The sequence below is a fragment of the Aphelocoma coerulescens genome, chromosome 19, assembly GCF_041296385.1.
Source record: "Aphelocoma coerulescens isolate FSJ_1873_10779 chromosome 19, UR_Acoe_1.0, whole genome shotgun sequence".
Classification (NCBI taxonomy): domain Eukaryota; kingdom Metazoa; phylum Chordata; class Aves; order Passeriformes; family Corvidae; genus Aphelocoma; species Aphelocoma coerulescens.
In genome coordinates, this window is record NC_091032.1 from 6,214,459 (window position 1) to 6,236,270 (window position 21,812).

General features: G+C 46.6%; 1 protein-coding gene across 3 annotated transcripts in view; it reads right to left on the minus strand.

Moving 5' to 3' along the window:
• Positions 1-602: 602 nt before the first annotated feature.
• Positions 603-21,812, minus strand: part of SLC43A2 (solute carrier family 43 member 2) — a 32,817-nt gene continuing 11,607 nt past the window's right edge. For all 3 annotated transcript variants that reach the window (XM_069033596.1, XM_069033594.1, XM_069033595.1), the window contains exons 6-14: positions 15,789-15,881; positions 14,993-15,126; positions 14,385-14,587; positions 13,550-13,693; positions 9,956-10,094; positions 9,385-9,517; positions 8,446-8,519; positions 6,637-6,760; positions 603-5,800 (exon numbers count right to left, since the gene is read on the minus strand). In XM_069033596.1, the coding sequence (XP_068889697.1) occupies positions 5,639-5,800; positions 6,637-6,760; positions 8,446-8,519; positions 9,385-9,517; positions 9,956-10,094; positions 13,550-13,693; positions 14,385-14,587; positions 14,993-15,126; positions 15,789-15,881 (1,206 nt within the window). In that variant the 3' untranslated portion in view covers positions 603-5,638. The remainder of the gene's footprint in view (positions 5,801-6,636; positions 6,761-8,445; positions 8,520-9,384; positions 9,518-9,955; positions 10,095-13,549; positions 13,694-14,384; positions 14,588-14,992; positions 15,127-15,788; positions 15,882-21,812) is intronic.

Below are 21,812 nucleotides of genomic sequence, written 5' to 3' on the forward strand. Positions count from 1 at the left end.
AGTATTTTTGTCAACTTTGTGGCCCCCGTCTTTTTGGAGGGTGGGGAGGGGGAATGATAAATGACCAGAGTATTAATACAAACAGCCAGGGGATAAGTCAGTGCTACAGTCAGGGTGAGTGGCTTCAGGTCATGGGCTTCACCCTGTCACTAGGTCATGATTTATGGCATTTTCAATGATTGTCATTATTGGATAGGAAAAGTAAACCACCACAGATTTAGCCTCACCAAGCTAAGGCATGGATAACCAAGATGTGCAGCTTTGCTGCGGACACCTGCGCTCCCATCTAAGGCCACATTGTTTACTTTTCACTATTTTTTTGATAGCAGTTCACATTGTATAGCTGAGCTTGATTTCATTCTCAACCTGCCATCTACAGCGTTTCAGCTTTTTTCTCAGAGATTAAACTCAACTGGGGAAGAAAAGTTTAATTTGCATTATTTATTAGCTCCTAACCTAGAGAAGAGAGAGTCAAGGAAATATTCAACCTGAGTCCTGCCCTTTGGCAGATGCCACCCTGTAAAGCATTCATGGTTCCCTAATCTCATTAGGAAGCAACCAATGCTTTCATTTATGTTCACCCTCAGAAGGAAAACTAATGATTAACTTATTATCACTTTATTTTGAAATAGTACTGCACATCACCTTACAAACACAGAGAAGATGACACAGGCCTGCCCCAAGGAGTTTACAATTCGACTTCGGCAAATGCTACAAAAAATTCTGTGGACAGGAAAAGGTGGGAGAGGTAATGCTGGCAGGTTAAAGAGGGGGTTTTCTGAAAGAGGGGGTTGTCTCCAGAATAAAAAGCAGGTGACAAAGGGCCAGGCACAAGGAAGTGACAAACAGCAGTAGGATGACAACATGGAGCACAGGACACCTGGGAAAAACAGATTGCACAGACAGGCTGGCAGCACATGGAGGAAAACAAGGACCTGTGGGCTTTATAATTAACATGTAAGACTGCAGCTACATAACACACCATTGTTTCAGCTATTCCAGAGAAGATAACATTGCGAATTATAATTCAGAAGTGACTTTTTTTTTTTTTTAATTAAAAAAACCCCAAACCAGTCTGTTCCCATCAGGAATCCTACTGTAATACTATTTGCCATTATGAGCACTTTGCACTTCTAAACTGGGGTGTAGGGAATACCAAAAAGCTCTGCAGATGCAGAAAAAAACTCAAAGGGGGGGGAAAAAAAGAGTAGCAAATATGTGTAGTTTAAAGATTTCATTCCTTTTACCCTACAATATCTGCTTTAAATTTTGTAGCATATTTTCCAAATTCATCAGCCTGTCAAGAGGGAAATCTTCTACTTGAAAACATTTTAGTGATTTACGGGCTTAGTTAAAATCTCATTATCCTGCAATTTTCCTTTGTAGACAGAGCATGAAGAGGACGGGCTTTGCTGTGGGAGTTGAACATTTCAGTTGCTGTAGCAGCATTGCAGTTAAGTTGGTGTCTCAGCAAGATTTGCCCCTTTTTTTTTTCCAGACATCTGTGTCCAGTTTCACCTCAAGGATCCATATATAGCTTTACTCAGTGACTGTCGTAGTTTAAGTGTCCTGTTAAGCAGAACAGCACAGATTTTCTCTGCTACATCTGATATAGTGTCATTGCATTAGCGTTATAAAGGCTGTGTCAACGGGGCTTAGGTTCTGACAGATTAGTGAAAGCAAAAAGCTGTCACCCTTCCTTCCCCACGCTGTGATTTTTATTTATTTTTTTTTAATACAAATGCATATTAAATGCATGTGAGAGGCTGTAGAGCCTGGGAGCAGCGTCTCCAGAAGGTGAAATCACTTTACACAGCACCCTTTGACTCTGAGGTACTCACAGATCAGGTTTCTGCTTCATTACATTCAGCTGGGGTTGCTTCCATGGAGGTCTTTCCCATGGCCACCCTCCTTGCACTTCCCATATGGATGAGGGTAAGGAAGTACAAAGGGCATAAAAATCCCAGAGTCCTACAAATTCATCATTAAGGAATTATGAAAGCAGTTAAACACATTGACCTGTATTTGAGTTATACAGATAAATGCATTATTGATGCCAACTGCTGTGACTCTCCAGTCTTTGGTAGCCCATTTATTTTTCCCACAAGGTGGCTCATGCACACAGCAGGAATTGTCTTGGTCCTGCATCACTCAGACCACTGGGAAGCAGCAATGCTGTTTTCCACTCCAAATGTATATAACCCACAATTCCACTTCCCTAAGCATCAAGGGATGAGGCAAACTGCCCCTGATCAACCACATGTGATGGGACCACCCCAGCTGTGTTTCTGCACTGTGCAAGACAATGTTCAGAAGAAGCTGAAGGCAGAACGTTGCCCTCCAAGGACCCCACTGCTGCCAGGAGGTGCAGCTCTAAAGCAGTTATGCCACAATCAGTAGTGTTTGCACATCTTGAATGCAGATGCAGGTTTTGGATAGATAAATCTTAGACTGCTCTTGAAATTAGTTTGGTGCACAAGTGTCGGAATAAATTTCACCCCATTAGATCAGACCAGTGTTTCACTTTAGCCCAGCGTGTTTTCTCCAGCTTTGACCAATTCTTACAAGACAGAACATGCAGACAAGCATCTTTCCTTGGCATAACTTTCTCATTTACAGCAACTTAAAATCTCCCTGAGTTAGTGGATGCATCAGACCATTGTTTAACCAGCCTCTTTTAAAAAAAAAGTTGATATTTTTGTTCCCCACTAAATTCTTCTGCAAAGAATCCCACAGTTTGACTTTTCATGGCCTGAGAACATGATCTCATTTATGTGTTCAACCCTGAATAGCTAAAACTTCCCTGTGTACCCAGCAGGGCATGAACTCTACTCCTCACACCTGACCAGCAGCTTCTGAACAGAAGCACACACATCCACCAGTTTATCAGATGAAACTGGATTTGAAGATAGCCCTAATAAAGGGCAGGAACTGGGAACTGAAGCAGGGAGGTAGATGGTAGAAACAAAAGTGTGTCATTTGAAGTATGTGCAGCTAAATTAAAAGGCAGCAGCATCTCCACTAAGACTTCATTAAAATATGCCACTCTCTTTTCCACTGTTTTGCTGAGACATTTGTAACAGGCATTTAAGTGACATAAGAGTGGAAGCAATCACATTCAGCTCTGGAACTGAGGTGGAAGTAATGCTGGGTGAGCACATGAAACAACCCTCCAACTATGCTTTAGGACACTGAGACTATGGATGGAGGCTCACTCACCTGATATCTGTCATTGTCATGTCACAAATATCTCTGAGCAAGAGCAGGACTCTTCTCAAAACCATTTAGAAGTATTGTAATATAAAATGCAGAAATCTGCAGAAAGCCCTCTGGCAATCTAGGCAGGCTGTACCACTGCTGGTGGGTCTCTGAACACATACTTGAGACAAGACAGGGAACCAGGAAAATGAATCAAAACTCTGCCATCTGAATTATTGCTCAAAGAAAAGATGGAAAGGTCACTAAATCATCACCAAAAGACAAAAAGTTCCAGAAGAGTACAGCGTTGACAGCAGGCACTAAAGCTGTATTGAAACAAACACATTTAATAAAGGCAACACATTAAAAAAAAAAAAAAATCACACAAATGTGTAAAATCCTCAAGTGGCGAGTCCTTTCCGAAACGAGTGACTGAAGACTTTAAAAGGTACCGCGGGGCGCGGCAGCACCGCCGCGCCTGCAGGAGCAGCGACTCGAGATGGCGCTGCCGGCCCGCGGAGCGGCCCCGGCCGCCCGCGCTGGCACCGCCACCAGCCAGGGACCCGCGGGGCTCCCACTGCCGAGCCTCTGGCGCTTTTCAGGAAAGGTGAAACCCTGCCCGGGCTGAGGTTCTGTCTCCTTCGAACCCCCAACGAAGGGGTTAACAACCAGCTTCCAGGTAATTTCTCACAGGAAGGTCTCGGCACGGTGTTGTTTCTAATCGCCAGTGAGCAACACTTGTACTTTTCCAACCAGATATAGCCAAGGTGAATGGCTGAGGCCCTGCCAGGCTTTGTAGTAAAACACCACCACTGGGTCTTCATAATTGTTTTATTTCTGCCCCAACCTTCCCGCAGCCACCAGCTCAGCCCCGTGCAGTTGGTGCCACACACCCACCAGGGATGCTCGTCCTCACCCCTGCACAGTCCTGCTTCCAGCAGCTCCACTCGGTTCAGTGCTTAACACAGGGCTACAGAGCCTGAGCTACTGACTTCAACAAGAAGGTTAAGGGCAGAAAAATCTGCTTTAGACAAGGAAAACCTCTATAAAAATAAGCAGGTTAAAAATTCCCTTTGTATTCCACTCCCTGGTGTGAACAGACCTGGAGCACCTTTACCCACATGTATTGCTCTGACAGTCAGCTTCACCATACAATCAGTCACCATGTGCTCTGTCCAGACAGAGCATCAACATTGTAGAAGGCTCCTAGAACAGCCAAACTGGCAGCATTTTGGTCAGTCACAGTAATCTGGTGTTCAGCAGTTAAATGACCATTATCATAGCAAGGTAAAGAAGCTTATGGCTAAAAATGACATCACCACATCACCCTGCCATATGTCCACAGGATCCAGTTACCAGACACAAAGGAGTGTTCTGCACTCTTGGTTCTTTTCACCAGCAGGTCAGCTCACAGCACATGAACACCAAGGTGTCTGAACTCCCAGAACTCAGCTTCAAGAAGCTTCTCCACTTCACTGAATACACATTGCTGCTCCCCTCCTAGGGTCATGTCAGAGGGAAGAGGCAAAAGGCAACAAGTCTCAAAGCACTTCATTGGTAAAGAAGATCCAGTTCTTATCTCAGAGGCTCCAGGACTGCAGATAGTTTAAAACATGTACAGGTGGTTTTGTGAACTGGGAAAAAGGAATTCCAGGCCTCCTAAGGCTTGGTCTAGGACCAGCAGTCCACTGTAGGCTCTTCATTTCAGTGTGGAAGGCAGATCCATTGCTCACAGTCTGTGTCATTTGCAGTAATAAAAGGTTTGGGAGCTGTCAGTGCTAGCAGCCAACATTTAGCAATACACACTGAAGCTGTGCTCATACACATGGGAATAAAAACCTCTTCCCTGCCTCAGAAACAGGGATATGTCTGGAGACACAGTAAAACCACTGGGTCCAGCTACACATCAAGCAGAAAGACCATTATGAAGCCTTGGGGAGGGAGAAGAGTGCAGCTTGCATCTGAGACTGTGTCAGCCAAGGTTGGGGGAAGAGGGGGAGAAAACAGACTTCAGTGTGTTACATTTGCAAACTCAAATTATGGTCTGTCTTCCCTCTTCCCCCATCCCTCTATTCCTTCTCTCCCCAGTTTCCTATGCAAACTCTCTGCTGCTGGAGAGTGTGATCAGGGGATAATTTAAGACACAATATCTGTGTGGCCTTTATAAAAAGGAAAAGTGTCCTGTGTTTTGGAGTAAGGAGTGGGAAGTCTCCTCCTGCCATATATCTGAGGCATATCAGTCATGATGTCCAGCCCTCGCTCCAGTGATGAGCAAAGACTGGCAGAGCCAGGGGAGAAAAGTCCTGGCTTACACCACAGGTAGAACCCACGGATGTGGTAGGAACCTGTACAGGGGAGAAAAGTCCTGGCTTACACCACAGGTAGAACCCACGGATGTGGTAGGAACCTGTACAGGGGAGGTTGTACATGAAGCACCAGTTTAAACAAAGGCTTCCTCAGTGGGAGTGCCATTGATTTTGAAGAAAAGTTTGGCATCTTCCATCTTCTGCTTTTTTTCTCTCTCTAGCCTGCGCCTGTAGCAGACCAGGTAGATTGGGAGGCAGAAACCCAGGAGGCTCATGCCAAGCAAGCCAACATTGAGCTGCAGGAGAAAAGCAAACCACAATTAGGCTGGTTAGGAGAAGACAACAACCCAGTCACGCATACAGCGGTGTCAGAGCCCAGCCCACGTCACCCAGCTGTGGGCAAACCAGGAGACGCCCTGCTCCATGTGCTGGCAACATCTTCCACCGTTTTTATATTTATGCTCCCGTGCCCAGAGCACCTTGTGTGTACAAGCTAAATGCTGCAAGAGTCTTTCACTCTGGATTATGGCTGCAGGAGTCTTGTTCCACAGAACAGGCAGGGCTGTTTGAGCTGAAGGTCTTTCACACCAAGTTTGCTGATTGAAGAGCAACAGGCACGGCCATGTGTAGCCTAGAGACCAGAATTCTCCCCAAGACCACCCATGTCATGATTTTACTGAGCTGCTTGGACTCTCAGCAAGACACCACATTAGCCCTGCCCTCAACAGCCATTTGGCTTTTTGGACATTAGCATCAGCAATCCAAAATTTACTGGTAATTGGAGCTCATAGGTCTCAAGTGCCAGAGTATTCGTCCTGAATTTTGAGGTCTGCTCACACTCACCCATTTTAACCTGTCAGATTCTGACTCACCACAGACTGTTAGTGGAAACCATTCCCTTCCTCCCTTTCCATACACCATAAGGGTGACTGGCTTTCCTGCCCAGGGAGTCATTACTCACAAAGGGAAAGGTTTCCAGGACAGCACCAAGGTAACAGCCAACAGGGACATGTAAAATTACAGCTGTTTTTAACCTTGGTTCATGCAGAGGAGTCCTTTTTTTTCCCCCAAGAAACAAGCCAAAAATCATCTTAACCACAAAGCTTCCACATTAAAACTGAGAAGAACTTGCCCAGAGGGGGTCCCCTTTCAAAGGTCCTGTCAGTGCCATGAAGAGAGGCTGCTGCAGAAGGGCAAAGAGGGCACTGATCAACGACTGCAGCCCTGTCAAGCTGCCAAACTGAGTTGAGGGGTATCTGTCAACAAAGAAAGCAACAGCATTATTATGTGTCACCTTGACTGTTCACATCACCCAGGTCAGATTACATTCCCAGTCCAATAACAGAGACCAACGTGAGAGCACAGTCCCAAGACATGCATAATGTGCAGAACTCCCTCCAGCACTGTGTGACTGCCCCTTTTTATAGGGTATTTACCTATACCCTGTGGTGTGCACGGAGCTCTTGGGAGCAGAGTGGCACTGGTGCCACGGCCTGAAGCCTTCTTCTCCAGACTATTCTCATCCTGAGCTCTCAAACTTTAGTAATATCAGATCCAGCACTTGTTTTGTTTTGCAGCTCTACTGTGGGCAGGTGGAAGTGTTTATACAACTCCTGTTCCTATTGCACAGGGAGCACAGTGTTGATATTTACAAGTTAAAAAGCAGGGCCTCTTTATCCAGATGACAACACTTGTGGCTGAGCAATCATTTTCATCTGGTCATAACAATTTGCTCCCTTTGGAAGTCAGTGAAACCTGCACAACAGGTTAGTGTTTTCCTTTTTAGAGGACAAGTTTGATCCTATGTCAAACTAAACAACACTGTTGACTGGCAAGTGCTGGTTATCAGATAATATTAATGGAAAAATAAATTTCAGGAATCATCTAACATCTTTCTCTTTCCATGACTGAGCAGTGTTTTAAAAGGGTCAGGTTAAACTAAACTTGCAGAGAAAGAAGCAAATCAAAGCCTTCAAATATTCAAAGCAGTTGCATTCAAAGCAAAAAAATACCTCAACTCCAGGAAGTTCCAGAAAGTTGCAATGGTCAAATAGGATTAGTTTACAAGTAAGAGGATATGCACTGCAACATACATTTATTTACCTTGCCCAAGACAAAAATATTTTGCTTCTGGCTGCTGGAGAGCCAAAAGTTTATGCATTTCTGAAGCAGAGTCTTAGATGTGTTTTCTAGTCTGGATTCCCCAGACACTACGATCTAAACCTTTGACAGAAGGAGTCTGTGGAGTCTCCATCCATGGAGACACTCAAAACACAATCAGTTGCACTCCTGGACAACCTGCTCTAGCTGACCTTGGTCTCAAGAGGCCCCTTCCCACCTCAACAAATCTCTGACTCCCTGAAAGAGAATAGCCCCTCTTTGTTCCTCTGTCCAACCTCTCAGGACTGAGGGACAGATGTGTTTCCAAAGCCAAAAACATTGCTTAATGAGGAAGAGAGTATTTCGATTCAGCTATTGATAATTTGCCAAGTTGGAAACAGGATGGATGATCTGTCCTGGGAAAGGGAGGAGGCATCACTAATGGTATCTTGAGCAATGTTTTACCAATGTCAACTTCAGAGGAGAGTAGCAGCAATGTTTTCAGTCACATTAATGTTTTACCTGGGCACATGCACATATCTGCTCATTAAAAGACAAAAAAAGCCTTGAGTTTTTACTATATAACCTTAGTGTCAATAGTTTAGTCTTACATGAGGCCCACACATAGCTGTGCTTGTCTCTGTTGCTAAACAAGGAAAGCACCAGCTGGGATTTCAGTCCAGCTATTGTCATGTCTAGAGGTGACTGAGGAAACAAGTTGCATCATTTTCCCCCTCTGACCATGAAGACCTCATTCCTGATCTCCGTCTCCCCAGGAGAGCCTACCATCCCAAACCAGTTTATCTGGCCAGCCACATTTTATAGGTAACCAGACACTTACACAGCTGCATAGAGGCCTCCCACAGCTGAGTGGATGAATCCTCTCACAATTGTGTGCAAAATGAAGGACAGAATCTGAAAAGAGAAGCAGAAAAATATCACATCCTAGACACCCACCCAGGTGTGCCAGACCCCAACACACAACCATTCCTAAAAGCTGTTCTTTCTAGGTAGGATTGGGAAAGCCAAACCTGAAATATCAGCACAAGGGAAAAAATTTGTACTTGTCTCCAGGCACTGCTTTTCCTTACTTTGCACACACACAAGAGCTCTGTCATTTTTAAGTGGCACTGCTGCCAAGGACGTGTCCCCAGCAACCCGAGGCCAGGATCACCATGCTTTTCCACAGCCACCAATTTAGTTAATTTTCCACAAGTTATTGCAGACAACACACAAGTATGAGCAAACTGCAGCTGTTTGCCTACATCAAGGCGTGTTTAAGTATAGCATAAAATCACTAAAACCCTCTGCCAAAACCAGGTGGTGGCACAGAATAAATATTTTAACAGGTTTATAATCCCACAGGTATCACTGGGCATAGCATTTGACGCAGGAGTAACCTGCTGTACACATCACCATGTTATGCTTCTTGCAGCAAGTTTTTTCAACCTTCAGCAGCTTAAATCAAGCCCAGTTTTAAACATACAGGCACTGACGAGAGGATTTTGGTGGGCAAGAACTTGTTGTCACACAGCCCAGCTGCAGAAACTTTGAAGTGCAAATAAATTCTGTATCAACTGGTATTTGAACTATAGCTGCTTGTTCATGTTCTCCCAAGGAATTGAAACTGCAGTGTTGTTTCAGCTCTAAAAGTGAGGCTTCCAAAGCAGGATGGAAGTTTCCCAGCAGTGCCAGTCCCAGCCTTCCTGCCACCACCAGCAGGTTCTCCTGGCACTCTCCTGTCATTCTGCCAGCACCCCCACCCATTTCACCTACTCACCTGCAACGGTAGATTAGGAATAAGACAAGTGATTCCAAATCCAACCAGCAGTAAGTTTGTGAATACAAAGGCATTGGTGGCGTTGGTGATTTTCTGGATCTGACGGTCACGCTTTTTCTTTTTCTTGTCACCTCTGAAAGGAAAGCAAAACCTGTGTTACAAACACGCTCCCAGCAGCTGCTGGAATTCACAGCAAGATTCTCCACACATCACATCAACTCTATCTACACCAGTTTGGCTATAGGTCTGCCTATGGATGTGCTGGGATCTCCACCAGTGGAAGGTGAGGAACATCTGGGTAATCATTTCACTGCTGTTACTCTTACTCTTGGGCTAGGAGGGAAGTCTGAGCCTCTCCTGCTACCACTTAAATTTGCTCTTCTTGACTGATCTTAGTGAACATGGAAGATAGTCTGCTCCTTTCCTCTGCAATTATCAAGTCTTCCTTCAGGCTTTCTTTTCTATACTGAAGAGCCAATATTTTTTCCAGTCTTTGATCCCACAACACATAAGGCAGAGCAGAGGGGGCCTGCTAGGTGGCTGCATGTCCCATGTGGCACACACTACGCACTGCTCAGTGTTGCTCTCCTCATTCTCTTCTGAGCCATCATCACACTCTTTCATTCTCCAGTCCATGATGCACCCGATCACAGGTGCTGTCAGCAGGCACAGCAGCTGCAGGACCCCAAAAATGGAAGTGTAGAGAGCCACTGCAGGAAAAAAAAAATTAAAAAGAGTTGTCAGTTCAAACGACAGAAAAAAAGACAACAAAAAACGCTGTTCTTCCCTATTGATCACCTCATTAAAAGTCCAGAGCAAATATACTGATGGATGCAGGAGCTGGGACATCAAAGCCCCACTCCATCCTTCAGCCTTCCAGACATCAGAGTGGACATAGTAGGCACACTTCCTTCAGCCATTCTGATCTTGCACTGGAATTCTCTGGGCAGCAGCAGGCAGGGCTCCAAAAAATGGGGACACAGCACCTGCTTAGTGCCAGTGAGGTTTATTCTGGGCAGGACAAGTTTTTATAAGCTTTATGTGCAGCACAGCCAGGCCTACTTTAGTCATCTCCTCTCCTGCCTTGCTGGGAGCTGCAGCTACTGCTTCTCCAGCTGGGATGCTCCAGTGAGGACAATCAGGCTGGGAAGGTGAGGACTAACCCAGTTTGTGCTGAATGGGCAAGTTTGAAGCAGGGGGAAGGGAGATTAACATCAAAAAACCACAGCATTTGTGAGCAATTGTTAAAAAGCTCAAAAGTGATGACAATTTCGTGTTAATGATGAGAGAAGTGTCTCCATGGCTTGCTAAGGGAAAGCTGATGCCAGCAGACTCAGAAAAAATTGTCCCCTCCTGTTACTGAGCAGTTCCCCAACCCTGCAAGGCTTTTTTCCACTTCCTCTCAGCAGCTCACGTGAGGATTGAGGCACCACACAGAAGGTCTGGTGAGTCATGGTGTGCCACAGCTCTGAAATAAGGATGTAGTTCTGAAACTGCCCATCTCAGCACAGAGCACAAGTTACAGCCCTGTAAGCAAAGCAGCTCCAATTTTAATTTGTCCCTCCCGATGCGTTTTTAAGTCTAACCAAAGCGGTACAGCCAGGATTTCCACCAAAATCCACTTGGTAACAGAGAGAACGTTTCCCACAAGCCTTCCTCTCCTATTACAGCTGTAGCAAACTCCAGCAGGGCTGCCCTGCTGCACACCCAAGCATGGCACCTGATGATCTTTTCCTGGCTCCAGCTGCTGGCAAAGGAGCTGAGAGGAACTTCCAGCTCCAACCTCCAAACTCACATTTGTGCCCCCATTCCTCCTGCAAAGGCGTGCCCTGAGCTGATCCACATCGCCTCTCATTATAGCAACTGGTGCAGCCAAGAGAAACAGGTGGCATCACTCTCTATGAGCACTGCAGCAGCTGATTTACTCTTGTCTGGTTATTTAATAGAGGGTAAGAAACAAGCCACGCTGTCATGTTTTGCCTCTTTATGTAATCCTGAACACTTAATCTTGGGCTCTAAACAGCAAGGGCAGAGGCCAGCTTGAATGAGGGAGTGAAATTTATGGGGTCAGCAAGAAAAGAAGAGGGAAGACAGTAGCTGCTGCTACAAAACAGGGCCCCCTCAGCTTATCCATCATCTTAAAAAACATTCTTTCCTGAGAAGAAAAAGCAAGAATACCTAGCAAAGGAAGCACGCACGGGCACGAGCCTTTACATTCACTGTCCTAGATGCTTTTCCCTCAAAACTACCCCGAGCAAGCACCTCACACAGCTGAGTTTTCCAGCCCAGATTCTCCCCAAGCCCTCCCAGTATCACCACATTTGAAAGCAAGGTGACAATTTTTGAGAGATGCAGACAAATGTCAGGTTCTAGGCATTACAGATCTATTTTCCCCTGCTTTCCCCTACAACACCATTACACATTTACAGAATGAACCCTTAAGCTTCTTCCTCATCTTTTGGGGGGTTTCAGCAGACAGATAGCCACAGGCTGACTGCTCTCTCCACCTTTTGGTTTCATGACAGATCTAAGTCACCATGATGTGCACAGAAAGAACTTTCAAGGAGACTGCAAGTAAAGACTTCACTACTTATCTGCATGATTTTCCCCACACCCTTCTCTCCCGTTCTGCTCCCAGGAATATTTAACTTTCCTTTTACCACAACACTTGCAGGATTTGACTCAACTCTCCTCTTCCCTTGCTCAGTGCTCCCGAGGGCAGCTGGAAGTGGAGGGAGCTCTCTGAGCTAATCCCACCCAAGTGAATAAATGCAGGAAGAACAAGGAATGCAGGGGAGCAGCATCCCATCCTCTCCTGATGCACATACAGATTACATTTCTAGAGAGCTGCACGTGCCTTGGAACTGCTCTTGCAGCACAGCCTGACACTGCTGAGACCAGACAATACCACTGTTTTGCTGATGCCATGGAAACACTAAGACAGCGACTGCACTGCAATGAGCCCAGGCTACATTCAGGGGGAGGAAGGGAAAAAATAGGAAGAAATCTTAAAGGTGGCACAGAAAACTTGCAGTATACTCAAGGGGCACAATCCCTGTTTTAAGCAAGGAGCTTAAAAGTAGAATTGGCAGCTTATGCAGTTAATATTAATTAATATAGAGTTAATATTAATTCTGAAATTCCAAGGAGTGGAGGAGAAGGAAAGAAACGAAAATTAAATGAGTCTAGCAAGCCAGGGTAAAAATACATAATATTAATTTTTTAAAAAGCAGTGTCAGAGTTACAAGGTAAGCAGAAAAGGAAGCAGTGTTGGGAAAGGTAGGCAGTGTGAAGTTTGTCCTGTGTTTTGCTGTTTAATGTCTAAGCTGGCTCCTGAGCCAGGAGATAAAGAGCTGAATGCTGCAGGCTGTCAGAGGCTCAAGAAACAAAGCAAATCAGGGACTGCCAGGGCACTTGGAGTTTCCTTCGTCTCCTTCCCTCCCCCAGAGCTCACTCCTGTTTTGAGAGGAGTGCCTCTTGATTTATCAGCTTCATGCAATCCAGATTTAACAAGTTCAAACTGGATCTTACTACAAAGGACAAAAACAAAACAAGAAAAGGCTAAGTCCTGTTTTGCAATCCTGGGTATTTTCAACAGTAAACTAATGTACTCTTTCCTGTTTGCTCCATGAACTTCACCAGAACTATAAATGCAGAGAGTCCAGTGCAGGGAGCACTCTTGAGCCTCCCCAGTACCCACCAAGCTGCACAAAAAAACAGCTCTGACTTCACTTCTCCCACCCCCGGGTGCTGGGCTGAGGCACCAAGTCCAACCATTACTCATGAGAGTCAGATGCTCTGCGTTCTCTGCTTGCTTAGGGTAAGTTAAGCAAATACCTGATGAAATACATTTTCCAGTTAAAATAAGAATTATCACAGTCCACCCTGACAGGTAGTTGCAACAACCTATGTGAGGAAATAGCAGGGGGCAGCATGGTACACACCGGGCTAAAATTAGTTTGACATTCAAGCGCCTGCCTTGCAGCTCCTCTGTGCTGGGCTGGCTCCAGCTCTTCCCTGAACCCTCCCAGCAGCTGTCAGTGCACTTGGACACCATGGATTGACCTAATCTGATGAGCAATCAGGTGCTCAGCCTTCACTAATCAAGTCAGGGTCAGCTCCCAACCCCAGGGAAGCAGGTGAAGATCTTCAGAGGTTCCCCTACCTTGACTTTCGTCTCCGGACAGAAACTCAAGGATGGTGTTCATGGCTCCCATGTAGAAGATGAGCCTCAGCTGAGTGACACACATGGTGATAAGGCTGAGCAACAGGATGGGACTGAAGACACTCTTCATGAAGGAAGGAGTAGCTGCAGAAGGAATAACAAGAGTTTCTGAAGAAGGTAGTACACCTTAGTAAACATTTACAATTCCACCTCTGGCCTAGTAGGTCCTCCCCTGCCTAGAAGTGCCAGTGGCAACTCCAAGAGGTTCACCTGGTGCCTTACAAACTCCCATAATCAACAGCTGCAGATGCTTGGAGTTTGGCTACCAGTAACTGGGGCAAGGAAGCAGGAAGGAAGATTTGCCAGATTTGGTGGATTAGGACAAAAAGAAGCCTCAAACCATTGGCTTTCACCAAGGCCAGGTTGGATGGGGCTTTGAGCAACCTGTTCTGGTGGAAGGGGGTGGAATGAAATGATCTTTAAGGTCCCTTCCAAGTCAAACCATTCTGTGATGCCCCTGAGTAAAGAAGGCTTTGCCATAATGGCAACAGTCAACCTAAGAGCCAGCAGTGACCACCTGTCCAGTCCCCCTGCAAGCCACACCAGCTCCCATGTGCTGTCCCCACCACTGGCTACACCACTTGTATTCAGGCAAGGATCCAAGGACAGGATTCCTTCTATAACTCAACTTGTATTCCAGTCCTGGTGGATGGCACGAGGCCCTGGCAACACCTGGAACACGTATTGCTCCCTCACAAACAGGTCTGGAGCAGAGCAGGGAGGCCAACAGGCCTGTGCCAGCACAAGCACCCCTGGGGCACCCACAGAACCACACCTGCACTGTCAGGCTGGCACTTCACTTCCAGGTCCACTGTAGACAGACAGAGCTTGTTGTTCTCCTGCAAAGCTGCCGGCTCCTTGGGGCCCTTCATGGAGCTCCCCACACTGAGACGGCGCCCCACAGTCGTCACTTGCTTGTAGAACTGCTTCCCGGTGATTTTGTGGTCAAATCCCAGCCAGCTGAACTTTATTTTCACCCTGTTGGGTTGCAAAGAGCATGAGAGCTGCAACACAGGGTGAGGAATCAGAGGCAGCAACATTGCTGAGGAGCCAGGAAGGCTGTTTGTGGATGTAAGGAATTGGTTTCCATCAAATGGTTTCAATCCAGAGTGCACTGAGATGCCTTCCCTGGGCCAACTTGGCACAAATCAATATAAAAATACTTATGACCAGGAATAGATCAGTTTTTCCTTGCTGATTCCCTCAGTTTGGAAAGTCCCACTTTCCACAGGTATTCCCATGCTAGTGGCAGGCAGAAATCCTCAACCTAAGTGGTGGCAGCAATAAACAACACGCAAGGGGTTCCCTGTCTACTCCTCCAATTTCTTTTTGCCAGCTCTTCCTAGAGGATTAGGAATGGGATTAGCCTTGGAGGAGACTTACGAGTAGTCCATGTCTTCTGGTCCTGGGAAAGGCTCCAGGGGCCAGTTGAAGAAGCAGTTGAGGAAAACGAGTCCTGCACAGCTTGCCCAGACAAGCAGAATAAGGATGAAGGAGACCCCAAAGTCATATATAACCTGGAAGTCACAAGGAAATATTGTTTTGGCTATAGGAACAGAAAGACACTTCAATATTCTTGGAATTAGGTCCGAGAGGAACTGGGAAAGAACATCAGGATACACTTAAAATGGGTTAAACTCAAGTGGTAACAAAAACCAATCTTGTGACAAGGACTTTCTTGGAAAACCAGCAGGAACTTCCCTGCACACCTGAGACTGCAGTGAAACATCCCTGGATCAGAACTGGGTGATCCAGCCAGGCAGGTGACCATCTCTTGTCCCTTCAGTGCCATTTGCCAGCAATAAATTATGTTCAAAGCCCTATTGTGGTGACAATCACACAGATAATACATATATATATATATGTGTGTGTGTGTGTGTGTGTGTGTGTGTATTAAAAAAAAAATTCATCTTTTTCTTTTAGAAAAGCAACCTTTTCTAAAAAAAAAAAATCTTTAGTTTTTCACTTCTACTTGGCATTTCTAAAATTTTCTATCTGCTACATTCTTGAGGCAATCACTTGGGAAGTCTTTAATACAGACAGGAACCGAATCTTGCAAATGCACATCTCTAAAAAAGTGCTTCAGCCAACAGTCCCTCTTTCTTGCCACATTATTGCTAAACGGGGCAAGATGCCAGCACAACACCACCAGCCACGAGCCTTGATCCCAGGGCCTCACCTTGATTCCTGGAAAAGTCACAGCAGAGGAAGCATAGGAGCCAATCATCAGAGCAATGAAGGTGGAACGAAGGTCACCAAACATGTTGGGCAGCTGGGGAGAGAGAAAAATCAGTTGAAGCAGGTTGCTGCCAAGGGAATGAGGCTTTCTTGAGAAGATATTGGCATTTAGGATTAATTCTCCTGGATACTGGAATGTGAAGCAGCCAGTTTTACTCAGGCATGACTTAGCTCTTCAAAATATTACTCTGCACATTGCACTGGTGTCTCCAGAGACAGGGAATGCCTACAACCTGAGATTTATGTGCTTACTGACGCTGCTTCTTTCCAGACTGACAGCATATTTTGCATTGGTCACCTTTAGTACAGGAGCATTTGTTTTTATGAGTTCCTTACCCCAAACCTGTAGCCACCATTTTCCTCTCCCACAAACATGTGCCCAAATTCTCTATTTATCACCCTCTTTTTAGTCAAGGGTCGTTAGACACAAGATGCAGTCTTTAACACACCCTGCAACACCTTGAACTGCCAGCTTTGTTTATGCACCTTGGGTCAGCACCCAAATCTTTTGCAGCAGACCAGAAAGTTCCTGTTATAACAAGAAGGAACAGAGGCAAGCACAAACAGTGCTGCCGTTTGCATTTCCATTTCTAGCCATCTCCATGGCTCCTTCTGTGGCAGCAGACTTTCTCTGCTGATCATTTCTGCATCACTGGGATGGCTCAGATGCCTCAGCACACTATCCCAGAGCTAGGTGCAGGGAAGGAATCACAAACACCAGATATCCCAGGATTTATTGCTCAGCACAGCTACTGAGCCCTGCTGCAATCAACACCTGGCATTACTATCGCTGCCACCCACCCCACTTCACTGCCTGGGCTCCCATCAGGTGTGCTGGCTCTGCTGAGAGCAGACCAGGCTGGTTCTGCAAGGATCTGTTGGGAAAGCAAAGCTCTCAGCAGGGACAGCCAGCAGCAGTTCAAGGCAGCCACTTCTGCCACCTGATCAGCAAAATCACTCCCAGGATGGCTCAGCAGCCCCCGCTTCCACTCAAGATCCAAAGGCACAGTGGGACAGGCAGAAACAGCTGGGAGACCTTCCTGCTCTCCTGGGAAGGGAGGAACTCCCTGTTTTTCTAAACAACCAGAAGTGAACAAGTTCCCATCGCTCACTAATGCTGGCCTGGAAACTGGAAATTATGGGGAGAAGCTTTGAAGCTGTCAGGCTATGGAGAGCTCAGCTGATACCTCCTGAAGCTGGTCAATGGGCAGAGATTCTGCTGCAGCCTGGCAGATTTCCCTCCCATATCCTTTTTTTTGGGTCACTTACTCCCCAAATTCACTTGAGCATCACTGCCACGTCAGCCTCAGAGGGCCTCAAAGCAGGACACTGCAGATGCCTTCTAGGACTGAAAGCACAACCAGCCCTTCATCTGTGCGAAGAGGCTGCTGAACAAAACAATTCAGAGAATATCAGCCTGAGCAAGCAAATGCTGCCATCACACTCCCCTTGCAGGGCTGAAAAACAAATCCATCTTTCCCAGGAGTAGCATATAAGGCAAGCAAATCTGGCTTGTGTCACGGCGTGTTTACAAGGCAAGTATTCCTGTGCAGGAGCACTCCGGGACCCATCTGGCTGTTTATCATCCCTGTGCCTCACTGCAGAGCTTCCTATGCAGTGCAGGCTCCAGGTCCTCAGATAACCCCGGGCTGGGGAGCAGCAGGAATGATGTGCTGAGCCCGATGCTGCCCGTGAACCCCAGAGGAGGAGGAGGAGGAGGAGGCAGAAGAGGCTGCGCTGCTCTGCGGAGCATCCCCACGCCCATCGCCGATCCCCGCATGCGGGAGAGCTGCCAGCAGGCTGCTCTCGGGAGCTGCAGACAGGAAATGGCAAAAGGATCCAAAGGTCTGTTACCAGGCACTGAAAAATCTCCTCTTGGAAGCAGTGGCCTAAATTTACACACTCCCAGAAAGCAGCATCTGCGGAGTGGAATATCTGAGGGTTGCAAAAAAGGCTAGTCACTGTCACCAGGTTGGGCATTTCCTTCATCCCAAACACCCCAAACGTAAAATAATGTCCAGAAATTACAACAAAACTGCTGCTCCTGCTGGGGAGCTCAGGGCAGGGCAAGAGCTGCACAAACACAGCTGCTTCTTGGCTCAGGCTGGTTTTCCCAAGAGATCCAGAGTCCACAAAAAGCCCTTTTCATACAGCAGGGAAGCAACTTCCAGGTGGATCCTCCTGCTCTGAGGGCTACTGGAGACACAGAACAGGCAGCCATGACCAGGAGAACCCAAGGCTGCTTCTGCCTTGACTGGGACTGAAGTCCTAGAAAGGCTAAAGACTTCCTAAAATCCAATTTGGTACCAAGCAAGCAGCTAGATTAAAAAAATTGGACAGAAGAGATTTAATGTCTTATCCAGCCCAATCAAAGCAGAAACTGCAAACATTGAGAACTTGAAGGAAGAGAAATGTGGGACTACCTGGAGGGGCAGAGGGGAGATGAAGGGGGAAAAGTCCCTTCAAGATAAAAAACCTCTCAGACTGTGCCAGCATTGACAGTGCCTGTGCAGGTCTCATCTAAAGACCAGCTACAAAAATAACATGCAACATTTACCAAGTCATTTTTCATGCTGTCTTTATAGTAGCAAGCATTGGAAAAAATGAACCACACAGAGGAGAGAGAGAAAAAAAAAAAACCAACAAAAAACACAAGCCATGGAGCAACTGAGCTCTGTTTTTCTGCCACCAAAAAGGATCTAATCCTCATTCTGATCTCATCCCCGCAGGCCAGAAGTGACTCCTCCACTAACTTCTGCCCATTCTGGTATGACAGCTCCAATTCTGCAAGACCTATGACGACAGGAACTCTAAAGCTTCTTGTTTAAAGGTTGCTAATACTCAATGTACTATTAACTTTATGCCCTGTCACAAAGACACTCAGTGAATGCTGCCACACGTAACTGTTTATTACTGGAGTCCTTTATTGCAGGTCTGTAATCTTAAACTGATAAATCATTTCCTCTTGCAGATTTTTTTCTCATCTGCCCTACAGCGAGTTTAAAATAATTTATATTGTTTTCCAGCTTTTCCTTGGAGACATTCCATATACAGAAAATACCACAGCATTGCTACCAAACCCTGTTTCCCTCCTCTTGCAAGGACTATTTGAAAATACAGTGGAAAAAAATCAAGGCATTGAGAACTAGACTACTGAAAAAATGGTATTTTTGTTCAATTAAACTTTGTTTTCCCTATTGGGGGTGTATTTGGAAGTTACACAGACACTAAAAATATGCTCTCAAAGAAAGCCTTGAACTGCCCCCTCTGCATATGGAAACTCCTGTTCCCATTCTCCAACAAACAAAAGCTCACAGAGACCTAAGTTTTCCTAATATTTCCAAGAAAGAAGATTCCCTACACAGAGATGTCCCCCCCCCCCCATTAAAGGGGGGCTGTTTGTAGCAGAAAAATCAGAGCAAAGCAGCTGTAATTCTTTGAAAGGAAAACAGGACTGAGAACAATCTATAAAAGGCTCTTTGTGGTAATTTATCACACATGTTTATTTCTTTGCATGAAATAGCTTCGGAGCAGAACCAGCGCCAGATTCCTGTGTTGCTGTCAGAGCCACCAACACAGATCTGTTTCCATTTCTAATCTTCACTTCTATATTGGCCAAGACCAAGCCACAAGGCAGAAATCTCCCCTCTGCATTTTAACAACAGGCACAGCCTGACCTTGTTCCCAGAACTGGGAACCATGTGCTGGCTGCCCCCTCCTCCCCAAGCCACAGGAGAGGCACCCAGGAACAGCAGCTTGTTTTGGCTCCACAGCTTGCCATGTGCTCTCATGATACCCTGGGGACTTGTTACTGAAAAAGGCTTTAAACTCAAGAGGCAAAGCTTTGTGGAGCACTGTCCCAGGCTCTAATCCTCAGAGATCCCCTTTATCCCTGCCTGAGGGTCCCTGCCACCAGATCACACCATGTCCCAGGAGGTATCAACACCTGAAGCTCCCCAAGCTGGGTTTCAGGGACACCCTGCCACAAAGCAGCAACCAAACCCTGCCTGGGGTGGCCGAGGACCATCGCACCAGTGGGTCTGACCCATTTCCTGGAGCGCTTCGGGCCACCTGCAGCTGGCAGAAGGGAGTCACCACGCTGTGACTGGTGCACGCAGGTGTGTGCCCGGCGGCCAGCGCCCGTGCCAGCCAGCCCGAGCTCCCCAGCACCCGGAGCCAAGCAGGGCTCAGTGCCTCGGTAATGAACGTCCTTACAAAGGTCTTTTGAGTGTCCCCTTTCAGCGTTCAGCCCATCTCCTCCCGGGCACAAGGCAGAGCACAGCATGTTCGTCACCCACAGCCTACAAGCCACAGGCTTGTCCCTACATTCCTCCCTCGCCTGCCTCCAGGGGCCACAGCTGGAAGGAATCCACAAGGTATCACCCTGTGACAGCAGAAGATGGCTCTTGACACACCAAGTGCAGCTTGCACGCAGAATGATAAAGCTGTAAGCTGCCAACCACCAAAATACAGCTGGTTCCAACAGTCAGCGGCACAGCTACACTTCAGAGCAGGTGAAGAAGTGCTTCCCTCCCACTTTAGGCTATTTTTAATCACATTCACACACCTCAGGTACTGAAATGCCTCTGTGCAGCTGCACAAGCAGCTACACCTGCCTCTGGATTGGAGAAGTCAGGCCTGAAGCCAGCCCAGCTCTTTGCAGAGTACACCTGGAGGGGATGGACTCCACCTGAGGCATCTGTGTGACCTCAGAGCATCACTGCTTCCTCCAGACCTCCTCAAGGCTTGGATCTCTTCTTGGAAGATCTGACCTTTTTCCTGCTGCTGCTCTTCCTTGGCACTGCAGACCTGGCTCACTAATGAGGGCACTAATAAGTGGCTTTGCTTACTTCTGCTGCTAAAAGCCACACTACAGTACACCCAATCTATTCCTGCCCTATCCTGCCCTCACTCCTATCATCACCAGTGGCTCTAAAATAAACTGTGACCCCTTAACCACCCAGAGAGACAATAACCAATGCTGGCAGCAGCAGGATGGGAATCCTCTCCTCTCCCACAGCACTAGTGATGTGCTCCTCTCCTTGCTTTTATTTGAAGTGTGGCAGGATGACATTTGCTCCATAGTTCCTCGGGGTCACTGCCAAGGCTTCCAGTGAAAAACACCACATATGAAGGAGAGAGCAACATCTGCACAGAGTTTTGAAAGCTTTGAATATATGAAAGCAGCAGCAAAAGCACAGTACATAGAGTGCTCTGTAAAGCCAACCTTGCCAAATTTAGGTCTCGGGAGCTCAGCCAGTGTCTAAGCCTTGTCCAGTCAGCGTCTAAGCCCTGTTAAATTAGAGGTAACTTTAACAGGAAGTTTTGCTTCAACAGCAAGTTCAAGGTAGTGCAGTCCAAATCTGAAAGTGTTCAACTACAGCTCTGGGGGAAAAAAAAAGAAAAAAAAAAAATCGGTGCTTCCCAGGCTTGTTTTCTGGGCGACTTTCCACCCGGCCCTGTTTGAGCCACACTGACAACAATCAGGGTAATGAGGCAGAAAATAAAGCAGTTATTTGGAGAATGATACTGCTTCTGCCTCCAGGCAGAAAGAACCCCCAAAACATAGAGATCCAGCTGACAGTTGTTGACCAAAGCTTTCCATACAATCCTGAACATATCCAAGTGGCCTGTGCACATCCAACAACACAGCATTTCTAAGGAAGCCTGTAAGGGATTCTCAGCCTTCTGAAAAGCAAAAGCTTTTGTGATCAAGAAGAACCATTTTCCCGAGGTGAGATGCAAACTGTGCTTGCAGAAAGCTGGTCATACCCAGCTGCAAGGGTTTGTGCCCTGCTGATTCTTCCTGCACTATGTCAATGCTAAGTCCAGTGCAAACACACATCCAGCCTGTGCCAAGCAGCTGAGCACTGGATGTACAAGCACATGATGAGTCCTAGACAAAAACACTTCCTTTCCCCCCCCCACCTTCACCTGAGATACAAAGGGCAGGTGGAAAAAAAAA